The sequence below is a fragment of the Heptranchias perlo genome, chromosome 15, assembly GCF_035084215.1.
Source record: "Heptranchias perlo isolate sHepPer1 chromosome 15, sHepPer1.hap1, whole genome shotgun sequence".
NCBI classification, from domain to species: Eukaryota; Metazoa; Chordata; class Chondrichthyes; order Hexanchiformes; family Hexanchidae; genus Heptranchias; species Heptranchias perlo.
The window spans coordinates 48,686,825-48,701,848 of NC_090339.1; the positions used below are offsets into that span (position 1 = coordinate 48,686,825).

Consider the following 15,024-nt stretch of genomic DNA (forward strand, 5'->3'; position numbering starts at 1 on the left):
TTGTTAGTTTGATTGCCAGCATTGCAGTTTTTTGCATACTGTAGTTGATTTCTTCACTTTAAGAACATCTAAGTGTTATTAACATTTTTGAATTGATTTACTTTCTCATCCCTGAAGAAAAACTTCAGTTTATTTTAATGGCAAAATCCAAAAGTGCTTGAGATACTGGAATTATAATAGAGAACTAAAAATGTAACTGATTGTCTAAGTCATAGTGTTGTCACTAATATTTCAGTAAAGCAAAATAGTGATCATGTGAAATTCTCAGTGTCCATTTGAACTTTCAAAACTACAGTGTCCGGAGAGAAAATTTGACTATTATTGCAGGTCTGTCTGATAATGGTGGGATCAATTTGAGGGATTAATTCACAGTATTGTGCAAATGGCACGTTGGGTTAAGTGTGTGTCCCCACCACCCCATCGGAATGTATCACTGCTAATATGATTGACTGCAGCCTCACTGGGATTGAAGTAGTTCTGGATAATAGAGGCTGCAATGCAGATGTTGATGAAATTAAATAATGAGAGGAAATTCTCTTATCAGAATAGGCAAGACCTTAAACTGCACATAATTGGACATTCCATCTCGCCATTGTTTGCAGTGACCATGCAAATGGGGCTTAAGGGATGGCCACAGGATGTGTCGGCTGACTGTGCATAATTGCTAGTACTGCCAAAATTTATGGGTATGATTAATTTATTGCAGGAGATAGTTTAAAAAGTTAGAAGAGTTGACAAAGTGGGAAAAGATGACATTCAAGCTGAAGAAAAGCAGGTGCTCATCCCTGTAGAAGGGGGTTGTGAGGAATGCTGAGCTTGTGATGGGAGGGAAAGTAACCCCATAACACCTAGAAAGATCGTGTGGAATCTGGTTGATGAAAGCAGGTGTCGGGAATGTTTGAGGATAATTTGCAACTCATATTTGCCTTACAAGGAAATTACAGTGTGCTGTTTCTAGTATGGCTTGGTTCCATGGTTGCTGTGGCTGGTAACGGCTCAAAATGGAATTGTCTCTGGTTGAGAAGGTGATGATTTAGTACTCCTTCATTGCAAGTGAAGAGTGTGCCTCTGCAGCTTACCTTCACATTGTTGGTGGAGATATTCAACCGTAAGAAAATGTTAACGTGTAGGGCCTGCGGCTGCAGTGATATGTGGCAACATCTGATTTTCTGCATGGTGAAAGAAACAATAATTTTGATGTTTTTGTGGTGATGGGGCGGAGGGGAGAAGGGAAGTATTTGGCACAAAGGAGAAAATTCATCATCTTCTTGGAGGAAACTTGAGCAGTGGGCAGTCCTTTTGAAGTCAAAGGAGATAGGCCAAGAATGTCGCTAGATATGCCACAGATGTAGCTATCAAAGGCAGGGGGTGGTAGCTGCTGATTAGACTTGCTAGAAACATGAAGAAACTGTCTGAAGAATTCAAGAAACATGTTTTTACTGCCCATTTCAGGCATGGAGGAAATCAAGATATGATTCATCCATTGCACTGGGGTGGGGTGAGAGATGGAGACAAGATCACCACTGTAACAAACAGTGAATAAAGTCAGATTAGATTATTCAGTGTGATTTGAAAGTTTATGCCAGTTTCTGTAACTTTGGAAATAACTGATGTCTGGGCAATTGAATAGTAGTTAGAACGATAGGAGGGGGTCACTATATCTAGGTTGAAAATGAGCAAATTTACACAGAAGGAAGAGTGCACTGTGAGGAAGATAGATTGAAGAGATGATCTGTGGTTTAAAAGCACGAATATTGAAGAGCATGGGAATGTTACCATTTTTACTAGAGATTTGACTCCTTCCTGAGGCTATTTAATGATCCTACATAAGATGAGTTTATCTGAACACAATTTTTCTCTTTAACCAATTTTGATCTACATTATATTTCTTAACTGCTGATCAGTCCAGTTTCTCATTTCATTTGTTTTTTATTTAACTTTTTTTTGAACGTGACTTACACTACCTACACTCTTTTATTTGATATTTTGTTCAATGGAATGTAAATCTAGATGCAAGTAGCATTTAAAACAAACAAATACAATAGAGAATTTTAGTCCTTTTTCTGTCCTATTCATAGTTAACTAAGTAAGCTCAGTTGAGAGCACTCTTGCTTTTGAGTTAAGATTGTGGGTTCAAGCCCCACTCCAGGACTTGAGCACATGATCTAGGCTGACACTTCAGTCCTGTACTAAGGGACGGCTGCATTGTTTGAGATACCATCATTTGGGTGAGATGTTTTATTGATGCCCTGCCTATTCAGGTGGATGTAAAAGATCCCATAACACTATTCAAAGCGCAGGGTGTTTTCCTGTGTTCTTGGCCAGCATTTCTCCCTCAACTGGCACCACTAAAAATAATTAACTGGCCAATCATCTGATTTGTTGTTTGTGGGACCTTGCTATGTACAAATTGGCTGTCGTGTTTTCCAACATGTGACTAAATAATTGGTTGTGAAGTGTGTAGCGATGTCCTGGGGATCTGATAAATTGCTATATAAATGTAAGTTCATTCTTCCTCACTCCTTGCCTTCCTTTTCTCTTTCCTGCCCCAAACATTTCCTCCCCCTTTACCATCCCACCTTTCCTTTTTGTGGTTGGTGTTCTAAAATAGATTTGTTGAAACTTAACTTATTCATTTAAATATTTTTTGCAGAAGAACTAGTAAAGGAATAAATATATTACTGATGTACCATAATTCTGTATTAGCCATCAACTTGTATAGTAATACATACAATAATCAGTAGTAACACAGGCCTTGAATGCAACAATTTGTTAGCAAACTGAATTAAACACAAACAGGCACTGTAGCGGGGTTGCACTGTTTTGCTGCAGAATAGTTTTACGTTTATAGTACTTTACTTGCCAGTATTGGCAGCCAAAATATTTGGAACAAACTTGTAATAAAGCTTTATTCTTCATGCTCAAATGGAAGTTTATCCAAAATAGTATGTTGAAGGTTCTTGTGAATATAGATTTTGCTTTTATCTGTTATTTCTCAAGCTATCAAAGTTTCATAGTAACAAATAAAATGATAGGTAAGTGTAATTTTGGACAAATTTTGAAAACTCCTTAGGACAGGAAACCTATACTAGGCCATGTGGAATATTTCATCCTTTTGATCTGGGGTCTTGTTCCTGCTATGAACTGTTCATGTGGTTAGTTCAAGAAAGATTAATATCCATGAATTATTACTGATAAGTACAAAACTTAAGAACATTAAGACACTTATTTTAAAGGGATTTGAGTATAGTATAAATGTTAAGGAAGGCCATATTCTCTCACACAAATAATTATTGCTATTATTCTTTTTCCCAAATGTGCTTTTGGATATGACTAATTTTCTGCAAATTTTGTAAAAATTGACTTAATTTGTTTGTTGTCTTTGATGCATAGAAAGAAAGATGATTTTTCTCAACTTTTTTTCTTTTTTTGGCAGAATTGCCAAGAAGATGCTGTTAGCAGAAATAAATGCAAATTTATCATCTGACGATAATAAATCTTCCGACGAGGAATCTGAAGAGGAAAAGAAGAAATCTGACCAAAAAAATGGTGATGAAGAAAATGGTAAGGAGAAACTAGCACTGAAGTTCTTCACAAACTGTAGGAAACTTGATAAATATGTATTCAGTGCAGGAGACAAACATTTTTGTCCCATTTTCAAAGGTAACGTTCTTGCCTCCACTATTATTAATAAATATACCAAAACCTTTTAAATCCTTAACTGAAAGGAGTTGCATATATTTGCTAAATTTTGCAGTAGTAATGAATTCTGTAAAATCCTAACTCGCACCAAGTTCCGTTCACCCATCACCCTTGAGCTACATTGGCCCACCGGTCCGTGAATGCATCAATTTTAAAATTCTCACCCTTGCTTTCAAATACCTCCATAGCCTCGCCCCTCCCTATCGCTGTAACCTCCTCCAGCCCTACAACCCTCTGGGATCTCTGCACTCCTCCGATTCTTGCTTCTTGAACATCCCCGATTTTAATCGCTTCACCATTGGCGGCTGTACCTTCAACTGCCTAGGCCCTAAGCACTGGAATTCCTTCCCTAAACCCCTCCATCTCTCTACTTCTCTCTCCTCCTTTAAGTCAGTCCTTAAGACCTACCTCTTTGACCATGCTTTTGGTCATCTGTCCTAATATCTCCTTATGTGGCTTGGTGTCAAATTTTACTTGATCGCTCTTGCCTTGAGACGTTTTACTACGTTAAAGCCACTTTATAAATGCAAGTTGTTGTTAAATAGGATTTTGCAATTTTGAGTTTTTTCCAGTTTTTATAAATTCCTTCTCATTGACCACCTTGTAGGTGGCAACTCAAAGCTATCGGCACATTCAGCAGCTAAATTTGCTTAATTGTGCATCTGTGTGTTATGCTGTTGGACTCTTTGTCGCCATATAAATATATGTTAACGCATGCATTGGAACACAGTGTGCAACGCTTTGTATGGTAATGTACGTGGAGTGCGGAACAGGGTGATTGGGATAGCTGATTTAAGTGATTTTCCAGTTGACTGTCTTTGAATTGATCTCTGCGGCAAATGTACTCCAGAGGTGGGTTTGCTTTTTGCAGGAACTGATTTGCAGAGCCGAATTTGCAAAGTTTACTTTATTGACCAAGATCCGATTTAAGCAAATCAGTGATTTGCCAGTGTAAACATAGTATTGGTTTAAAAACAGAAAATGCTGGAGAAGCTCAGCAAGTGAGGCAGCATCTGCGGAGAAAGAAACAGCACTTGCTGTCCCAAAATATGGGAGCAGTGGTTATGATCTGAAGTTATTGAAATCATTGAGTCCGGAAGGTTGTAAAGTGCCTAAATGAAAAATGAGGTGCTGTTCCTCGAGCTTACTTTGAGCTTCATTGGAACAGTGTAAGCGGCTGAAGACAGAGAGGTCAGAGTGGGACTGGGACTGGGAATTAAAGTGGCAAGTGATCGGCAGGTCAGGGTTACGCTTGCAGACGGAGCGGAGATATTCAGCAAAGCGATCACCCAATCATTGTTTAGTCTCCTCAATGTAGAGGAGACTGCATTGTGAACAGTGAATACAGTATACTAAATTGAAAGAATTACAAGTAAACTGCTGTTTCACCTGGAAGGAGTGTTTGGGGCCCTGGACGGTGGGAAAGGAGGAGGTGAAGGTGCAGATGTTGCACCTCCTCCGCTCGCAGGGGAAGGTGCTGTAAGGAGGAGAATGGGTGATGGAAGATTGGACCAGGGTGTCACGAAGGGAGCGGTCCCTTTTGGAATGCTGGGAGGAGAGAGGACAATGGTCTGGTGGTGGGATTGTGCTGGAGGTGGTAGAAATGGCGGAGGATGATACGTTGAAATATGGAAGCTGGTGGGGTGGAAGGTGAGGACATGAGGGTCCCTATCATGGTTCTGGGAGGGAAGGGAAGGGGTGAGGGCAGAAGTGCGGGAAATAGGATGGACGCGGTCGTGGGGCCCTGTCAACTACAGTGGAGGGGAATCCTCGGTTGAGGAAAAAGGAAGACATATCGGAAGCACTGTTGTGGAAGGTGGCATCGTCGGAACAGATGAGACGGAGAAGGGAATGAAGTCCTTTACAGGAAGCTGGGTGGGAGGATGTGTAATCAAGGTAGCTGTGGGATTCGGTGGGCTTATAATAGATTTCCGCCACCTCCAGGGCGATCCCACCACCAAACACATCTTTACCTCCCTTCCCCTTTCAGCATTCCCAAGGGACCGCTCCCTCCGCGACACCCTGGTCCACTCTTCCATCACCCCCAATACCTGCTCTCCTCCTTACGAGTGCAGGAGATGCAACACTTGCCTCTTCACCCTCCTCCCTTTCCACCGTCCAGGGCCCCAAATGCTCCTTCCAGGTGAAACAGCGGTTTACTTGTACTTCTTTCAATTTAGTATACTATATTCGCTGCTCATAACGCAGTCTCCTCTACACTGGGGAGACCAAACGCAGATTGGGTGATCGCTTTGCTGAACACCTTCGCTGTGTCCGCAAGCGCGATCCTGACCAGCCGGTCGCTTGCCATTTTAATTCCCTGTCCCACTCCCACTCTGACCCCTCTGTCTGCAGCCTCTTACATTGTTCCAATGAAGCTCAATGTAAGCTCGAGGAACAGCACCTCTTCTTTCATTTAGGCACTTTACAACCTTCCAGACTGGACAATGATTTCAATAACTTTAGATCATAACCACTGCTCCCATTTTTTGGGTTAGCAAGTGCTGGTAATGGTTCTGCTGTTGCCATTTACAGCTACTCCTGACCAATCTTTTGTTTCTTAACCTGTCCCATTGCTACCTTCCTTGCCTTGCACCATCATCCCTTTTTGTCGTTTAATCACTTTTGCCCTCTACCCTATCACATATCTTCCCTTTTTGTTCTTTCCTGCCCCCGCCTTTCCCTGGCTCTGTACTTGCTTAAAAACTTTAACTCTTTAGCATCTTCTAGTTCTGACGAAGGTCTTCGACCTTTTAACTCTGTTTCTTTTTCCACAGATGCTTCCTCACTTGCTGAGTATTTCCAGCATTTTCTGTTTTTATTTCAGATTTCCAGCATTCGCAGTATTTTGCTTTTGATATAATGGTTTATTTCATCTACAGAAGGAGACTGTTTTCAAGGATGTTATGTTTGTTTAAAAAAAAAGACATTAGCTGCATATTTGAGGTGAAATATCAAAATACTGTAATGGAATGATAAGTCCTAAAGGCAGTTGACAGCGAAGTACCAGTACTAATCCTAGCTGTTTGTAGCAAGCTAAAGAAAGAACTTGCATTTATAAAGCACCTTTCAGGACCTCAGGATGTCCTAAAGTGCTTCACAGCTTTTGAATTGTAGTCATTGTTGTAATGTTAGCGAAACAGGGCAGCCAATTTGCACACAGCAAGGACCTGTAAAAAGCAATGACAAAAATTACCTGATAATCTGTTCTAGTGATGTTGTTTGATGGATAAATGTTGTTCAGGCTATAGGGAGAACTATCCTTTTCTTCCAATAGTGCCATGAGATCTTTTTCATCCATCTGAAAGGGCAGGCGGGTCCTCAGTTTGTCTCATCTGAAAGATGAGGCAGCGTCAACATGGTTTTATGAAGGGGAAATCATGTTTGACAAATCTATTGGAGATTTTTCAGGATGTAACTAGCAGGGTAGATAAAGGGGAACCAGTGGACGTAGTGTATTTGGATTTTCAAAAGGCATTTGATAAGGTGCCACATAAAAGGTTGTTACGCAAGATAAGGGCTCATGAGGATTGGTTAACGGACAGAAAACAGAGTAGGGATAAACGAGTCATTTTCAGGTTGGCAGGCTGTAACTAGTGGAGTGCCACAAGGGTCAGTGCTTGGGCCTCAGCTATTTACAATCTATATTAATGGCTTAGATGAAGGGACAGAGTGTAATGTATCCAAGTTTGCTGACTATACAAAGCTAGGTGGGAAAATAAGCTGTGAGGAGGACATAGAGTCTGCAAAGGCATATAGACAGGTTAAGTGAGTGGGCAAGAAGGTGACAGATGGAGTATAATGTAGGGAAATGTGAGGTTATTCACTTTGGTAGGAAGAACAGAAAAATAGATTTTTTTTTTAAAATAGCGAGAAACTATTAAATGTTGATGTTCAGAGAGATTTGGGTGTCCTCGCACAAAAAACACAAAGTTAGCATGCAGGTACAGCAAGCAGTTAGGAAGGCAAATGGCATGTTGGCCTTTATTGCAAGGAGGTTGGAGTACAAGAGTAAGGAAGTCTTACTACAAATAAAAACAGAAAATGCTGGAAAAGCTCAGCAAGTGAGGCAGCATCTGTGGAGAAAGAAACAATGTTAATGTTTCACATCGAAGACCTCTCGTTCGAACTGGAAGATGTTAAAGAGTTAAAGTTTTTAAGCAAGTACAGAGTCAGGGAAAGGCAGGGAGGAGGAAAGAACAAAAGGGAAGGTCTGTGATAAGGTAGAGGACAAGAGTGATTAAATGACAAAAGGGATGATAGTGCAAGGCAAGGATGCTGATGGGCCAAGAAACAAAAGATAGGTCTAGAGTAGCTGTGAATGGCAACAGCAGAACCATTACCAGCACCTGCTGTCCAAAAAAATGGGAGCAGTGGTTATGATCTCAAGTTATTGGAAAGTGCCTAAACGAAAGATGAGGTGCTTTTCCTCGATCTTCCGTTGAGCTTCATTGGAACAGTGTAAGAGGCTGCAGATAGAGAGGTCAGAATGGGAGTGGGACAGAGAATTAAAATGGCAAGCAACAGGCAGGTCATGGTCACGCTTGTGGACAGAACGGAGGTGTTCAGCAAAGCGATCACCTTACTACAGTTGTACAGAGGTTTGGTGAGGCCTCACCTGGAGTACTATGTATAGTTTTCATCTCCTTATCTAAGGAAGGATATACTTGCCTTAGAGGCGATGCAATGAAGGTTCACTAGATTGATTCCTGGGATGAGACGGTTGTCCTGTGAGGAGAGGTTGAGTAGAATGGGCCTATACTCTCGAGTTTAGAAGAATGAGAGGTGATCTCATTGAAACATACAAGATTCTGAGGGGGCTTGATAGGGTGGATACTGAGAGGCTGTTTTCCCCTGGGGGCACAGTCTCAGGATAAGGGGTCAGCCATTCAAGACTGAGATTTTATTCACTGAGGGTTGTGAATCTTTGGAATTATCTACCCCAGAGGGCTGTGGATGCTGAGTCATAGAATATGTTCAATGCTGAGATAGATAGATTTTTGGACTCTAGGGGAATCAAGGGATATGAGGATCGGGCGGGAAAGTGGAGTTGAGGTTGAAAATCAGCCATGATCTGATTGAAGGGCGGAGCAGGCTCAAGGGGCCGTTATGGCTTACTCCTGCTCCTATTTCTTATGTTCTTATGAAAGACAGCATCTCCAACAGTTTAGCAGTTCCTCAATACTGCACTGAAACATCAGCCGAGATTATATACTGATCTCTGGAGTGGGATTTGATCCCACAACCTTCTGAATCTTTGTTGTCATTCAAACAGCTGTTTATTAATCTCCATATTTCTTGTTTTTGGTTGAGAAGTGAAACAAGAATTAACTTATTTTTTGAAACATAAATTGCTGAATAGACTAAAATGAAAATGTGGAAAGCAAAAACTTTTAAAGCCAAAGTATGACTAAAATAGAACTAAACTGAACTGAAGACTAAATAAAATAAGAAACTTTACGTGCAGAAATAAGACTAAAACTGAAATTAATATTTTTAGACCTAAAATGCTGCATTCCAGTAAAGTCTAAATGTTTAATAAAGTGTTCCTTAATTATTTAACTAGATGAAGAGGAGGAGGAAGCTGAGGCTGATTCGGATTCAGACTCTGACTTCGAAATGACTAAGAAACCTCGCTATAGACATAGACTCTTGAGGCATAAACTCACAATGAGCGACGGTGAATCTGGAAATGAAAAGAAGGGATCCAAAGTCAAAGATGGAGCAAAAGAAGGCACACGAAAGAGCAGAAGAAAAGGTACACAGGATGTCGTCTTACATTTTGTTCAAACTAAAAATGTAGACCAAGTTATGGTACTGCTTTAGCAGGGGCCCTGGATAACAATTGGGCCATAATGTGTATGATTTACTGTCACTGAAATGATTTTAGCATTAAGTCGATCCCTGTTTGCAGTATTGCCTCTTCTTCCTGGGTAAATATTAATAGCGTTTTAAAATCATATTTTAATTTTATTTTCAGTAAGTAGTAATGAAGATACTACTGAGCAGGAGAGTGACTCTGATTTTCAGGAATCTGAGTCAAGTGAGGAAGAGGAAAGTGATTCCGATAAACAAAAGCGCCCAAGAACAAGGTATATGATCTGTTCTTTAAAACTCTATGCACCTTTTTATTTTGTGTAGCATCTGCAAAGATTTCTTGTCAATGTTCTATCGGTGAACTGTACACAACCAGAGAACTATGTTGGTCTGTAGTTTCAAAACAAAATAAATTTGTTATTCCTGTGGATGCCATTGTGGGTGATTGCATCATATGTGGTGTGGTACTAACCATACAAGCCAGAAGATCCCAGTTTTGATTCCTAGTCTTTGCTGATTTCAGGCAGACCAGCAGTAAGGCACCCATTGTTCCTGAGCTAGGAGAGGGAAAATTTCCATTTGTCACTATCCTGTAACCCCTGCAGGAAAGTGGGCAGCAGAGGAGGATAGGATCAGGCTTGGCTCTGATGCCCTCCACAATTAGTTTGTCAATATTCACTGTCTAGGTTCACCAATGAAGAAAGATACTGGAGGGCTAATGGTGCCCAATGCTTCTGGAGGTGTGCTGTAGTGTTCTTCTTCCAGTGCTCACATGCAAGTGTAAGGCAGCAGCATGATAAAAGGTCTTCATAATCCACAGGAAAGTGATCAGTTGGCTTACTTTACACTGGTATAATTGCAGAGTACTTCATTTTTCTTCACAGGTGGTGGTGTTTCGGTACTGACACATTTTTAGAAATAAGAGTGATCTCTGTACTACCTCTGTTGCTCTTTAAGCATCAAAGTTAATTCCTAGGAATATAGGAACAGGATTAAGCCAATCAGCTCCTTGAGCCTGCCCTGCCATTCAGTTGGATCATGGCTGATCCGTACCTCAACTCCATTTACCTGGCTTAACTCCATGTCCCTTGATACCCTTACCTAATAAAAATCTATTGATCTCAGTTTTGAAAGCTCCAGTTGTCCTAGGACCCACTACCTTTTTTGCGGGGGGTGGGGGGGGGCGAGGAGAAAAAAATTCCAGATTTCTACTACCCTTTGTGTGAAAAAAAAAGTGCTTTGTGGTTTCCCTCCTAAATGGCCTAGCTCTGATTTTAAGATTGTCCCCTCGTTCTTGATTCTCCTGCCAGATGCCTCTATGTACCCTATCAAATTCTTTTAACATTTTAAACACCTCGATCAGGTCACCCCTCAATCTTCTATACTCGGGAATACAAGCTAAGTTTATGTAACCTGTCATCATAATTTAACTTGTCAAGCCCTGATATCTTCCTGGTGAATCTGCGCTGCACCCCCATCAAGGCCAATATATCCTTCCTGAGGTGCCTTGCCCAAAACTGAATGCAGTACTCTAGATGGCACTTAAATAATACTAAAAGGAGCCTGTTCCACGCGCCCCCAAACTTTGTTTTCTTTACCTGCTTCTGTGGATCTGCCAAATTCTGACGCAGGTTCCCCACTAGAGAAAGCTGTAGTGTGACTGGTGCTTAGCAGCAAAATTTACCATTGTAACTCCAAGGCAACTGAGGTTTGAAGGTTCGAACAAAGATAAATGTGTAATCTTACATTTGTGTGCAGAGCGTCTAAGAAAGAAGCAGAGGAAAATCAACGCAGCTACCTACAGAAAAAGAAAAGAAGGCGAATTAAAGTTCAAGAAAACTCATCAAGTGAAAAGGTATTTTCAAAGATGCTAATTGTTACACAAAACTGTTCTGTATTGTTTCAAGCTAGTGGCTGTCCATTTAATTCAGGCATAATACAGGCAGAGTTTAAAAATCCATCAGCACTTTCCCAACGTAATGCATATGCTGCAAGATTTATCGTTGTTTCTTTGGTAACGTCCTTAGGAGAGGAACCGGCACACATTTTGAAAATATGCAGAGTTACTGAAGCAATCAGCTTCACTTGTAGACATGGCAACCACCTATTTTTGAGTGTGGTTGGCCGTTACAAAAATCTTACCAATCGTGGCACCCTTTGAAGGGGTATAAAAGTATGAGCACGGTAGAGACATTTGAGCGGGCCTGAAGCAAACAGACTGTCTTTGAAAAGATTTCAATGTAGAATAGTTAGCTCCTGCAGTTAATGAATACAAGAAAAGAACTGCATAAATAAAAGTTACAGTATAGACCTTTCTTATTGAAATTTTTCCTAATATAAATATATATAAACTATTGCATAACTAATATTATTCACTTACCTGGTTTAAAGGTTTAAACTATTCTGTTATGTTTTAGTAATTTGCCAAGGACTGGTGAGAAACCCTGTGTAAATATAGGATAATTCCAGTAGCTTAAAGTAATGCGGTTTGCTGTTCACTATCCCAAGCACATTATCAGAACTGTTATTTAGATAATGAGGCTTGTGAACTGTGACTTACCTGAGAGTGATCCAAGATATGAGAGCCAAAAAAAACGCAAGAACACCAAACCTGCAACTCCCGATACCCAATGATGTTTTGTATATTGTAATTGTATTTTTCTCGTTTGCAATATGTAAAAATTTAAATATGTATCAAATTAGATCACATTCAATTTGATTAAGCAGAGCAATTCTGAAGATGAGGGTAATGGTGATAGTGATGAAGATGATGACGACTCCAAATCCCCTGGAAAAGGTCGGAAGAAGATTCGGAAGATTTTGAAAGTTGGCAATTTACGAACAGAAACTCAAAATGCCGTAAAAGAGGAGGAAGAAAGAAGAAAGCGCATTGCCGATAGAGAAAAAGAACGAGAAAAGTTGAGAGAGGTATTGGATTATTGTTTTTGTTATATATGTACACAACCATTTGTTTGGATGTAGCTTAGTAGATCCTTGTAGAATCAAAGGGAGTCCAAAACATAGCTTGCCGATTAAGATGTTTGTGACTCTATTATGTTTTTATACTACCTTGATTATGAATTTCAATACATTCAATTCTTTTTCATGTAATGGGGATAAATAATCTTGATTTGAACATAAAGTCAAGCCTTTTGTCTTGACATTTGGGCAAGAATCTAAACATTTATCGAATCGTAATTACTCAAAGTATTAGACACTGGGTGAAAAAAGAGTGGGGTGAGAGTTTTAATAAAACGATAACATTTCCTTTTTCTCAATGGAGAGTTGAATGTTAACTCTCACTCTCACTGAAAGTTTGCAGTGGATGCTTTAATTTGCAATTTGTGTACGTTTTCTGTGTTGAGATAAGCAAGGACTTCTTGAAGAATGCCAGATGATTTAGCCTTTGGAGTACCACGGGCAAGGTATCTACGATGGGTGAGACTTGTAGATAATTTATGAAAAATTGTGCCAAATGTTTGGCAGTAAAACAGGTTGTTTTTGAGTGTAGATAGAGCCTCATCTGCATCACTAACCATATTATATTTTATCTGGGAGTGCTTGATCCTGAAACTGGGTATCTGCAATAGGAAAGTCTTCCCTTTCTCAGCACTAACATCTTTCAACTCAAGTTCAAAAAAAAATGTTTTGAAAGCTGCTGCTCAATTTTCCAGTTGTAGAACATTCAACAATTCTTCACTGCTTCTACAGCGTGAACAAGTTTCTTTTTTCCATTGTTTGTTCATCTTCAGCACAGAATTCAACAAAATGTTAGCATTGGAAAATGAGCACTTTCCCATTTGACACATTCAGTGTCCGTGTCAAGCACTTCCAGGTCAGGCATAGCATAGCAATATGTATAATCAAGTACCCCTCACCAGGATCGCTTTTTCACCCACTTCTCACACCTGAGCAAAATTAGAAACATGGAATGGTTACAACATGGAAGGAGGCCATTCGGCCCATCGAGTCCATGCTGGCGGTCTGCAAGAGCAATCCACCTAGTCCCACTCCCCTGCCCTATCCCCGTAGCCCTGCAATTTTTTTCCCTTCAAGTACTTATCCAACTCCCTTTTGAAAGTCACGATTGAATCTGCCTCCACCACCCCCTCTGGCAGTGCATTCCAGATCATAACCACTCGCTGTGTTTATATATTAAAAAAAAGTTTTTCCTCTGGGCACCTTTGGTTATTTTGCCAATCACCTGAAATCTATGTCCTCTGGTTCTTGATCCTTTCACCAATGGGAACAGTTTCTCTCTACTCTGTCTAGACCCTTCATGATTTTGAATACCTCTATCAAATCTCCTCTCAACCTTCTCTGCTCTAAGAAGAACAACCCCAGCTTCTCCAGCCTATCTATGTAACTAAAGTCCCTCATCGCTGGAAACATTCTAGTAAATCTCTTCTGCACCCTCTCTAAGACCGTCACATCTTTCCTAAAGTGCGGTGCCCAGAACTGGACACAATACTCCAGTTGTGGCCGAACCAGTGTTTTATAAAGTTTCATCATAACTTCAGAATTGCCATTTTAGTTCAGATTAGGAACAATTTTGTGTACTGTAAGCCCATGCCCACTAAGAACTGGGTTAAAATTCACTTCATATAGGATTCTTGCAGACAGGACAGCTTTTCAACTCATCCATCTGGCCTGAATTTGAACCTAGATTAACAAGATGAAAGGCCTGTGTTAGAGTCTACAGCATAGAAACAGGCCGTTCGGCCCAACTGGTCTGTGCCGGTGTTTATGCTCACGTGAGCCTCCTCCCTCCCGACTTCATCTAACCCTATCAGCATACCCTTCTATTCCTTTCTCCCTTGTGTGCTCATCTAGCTTCCCCTTAAATGCATCTATGCTATTTGCCTCAACTATTCCTTGTGATAGCGCATTCTACATTCTTACCACTTCTAGGGTAAAGAAGTTTCTCCTGAATTCTCTATTAGATTTATTAGTGACTATTTTATATTTATGACTTCTAGTTTTGGCCTCTCCCACGAGTGGAAACATTTTCTCTACATCTACCGTATCAAACCCTTTCGTTATCCCCAATTTGGTATCGTCCGCAAATTTTGAAATTGTACTTCCGATTCCTGAGTCCAAATCATTAATGTAAATTGTGAATAACAGTGGTCCTAGCACCGATCCCTGTGGAGCACCACTTCCCACCTTTTGCCAGTCTGAGTAACTACCTTTTAACCCCCTACTCTGTTTCTGTTTTGTAGCCAGCTTGCTATCCATTCTGCTACCTGTCCCCTGTCTCCACATGCTCTGACCTTAGTCACGAATCTACAATGAGGTACCTTGTTGAAGGCCTTTTGAAAATCCAAATATATTACATCTACTGCATTACCATTGTCTACTCTATTATTTAGTATTATATTTCCAGAATTTTTTGATTTGATTTTATACATGGGTGGAAAAAAGATACGTTCCCTAAGTGAAAATAAGGGAGTGTGGAATTCAGTCTCTGTTGACAGTTGTATAGTTTTATTTTAAAAACTTTTT

General features: G+C 40.3%; 1 protein-coding gene across 8 annotated transcripts in view; it reads left to right on the top strand.

Annotated features, from left to right (window-relative positions):
- Positions 1 to 15,024, top strand: part of atrx (ATRX chromatin remodeler) — a 177,020-nt gene that overhangs the window by 66,818 nt on the left and 95,178 nt on the right. For 6 of the 8 annotated variants that reach the window (XM_067997179.1, XM_067997178.1, XM_067997175.1 and 3 more), the window contains 5 exons: positions 3,437 to 3,564; positions 9,269 to 9,460; positions 9,683 to 9,794; positions 11,278 to 11,374; positions 12,244 to 12,447. In XM_067997179.1, coding sequence (XP_067853280.1) covers positions 3,437 to 3,564; positions 9,269 to 9,460; positions 9,683 to 9,794; positions 11,278 to 11,374; positions 12,244 to 12,447 — 733 coding nt within the window. The remainder of the gene's footprint in view (positions 1 to 3,436; positions 3,565 to 9,268; positions 9,461 to 9,682; positions 9,795 to 11,277; positions 11,375 to 12,243; positions 12,448 to 15,024) is intronic. The other 2 variants (XM_067997176.1, XM_067997182.1) reach the window with 1 other exon arrangement.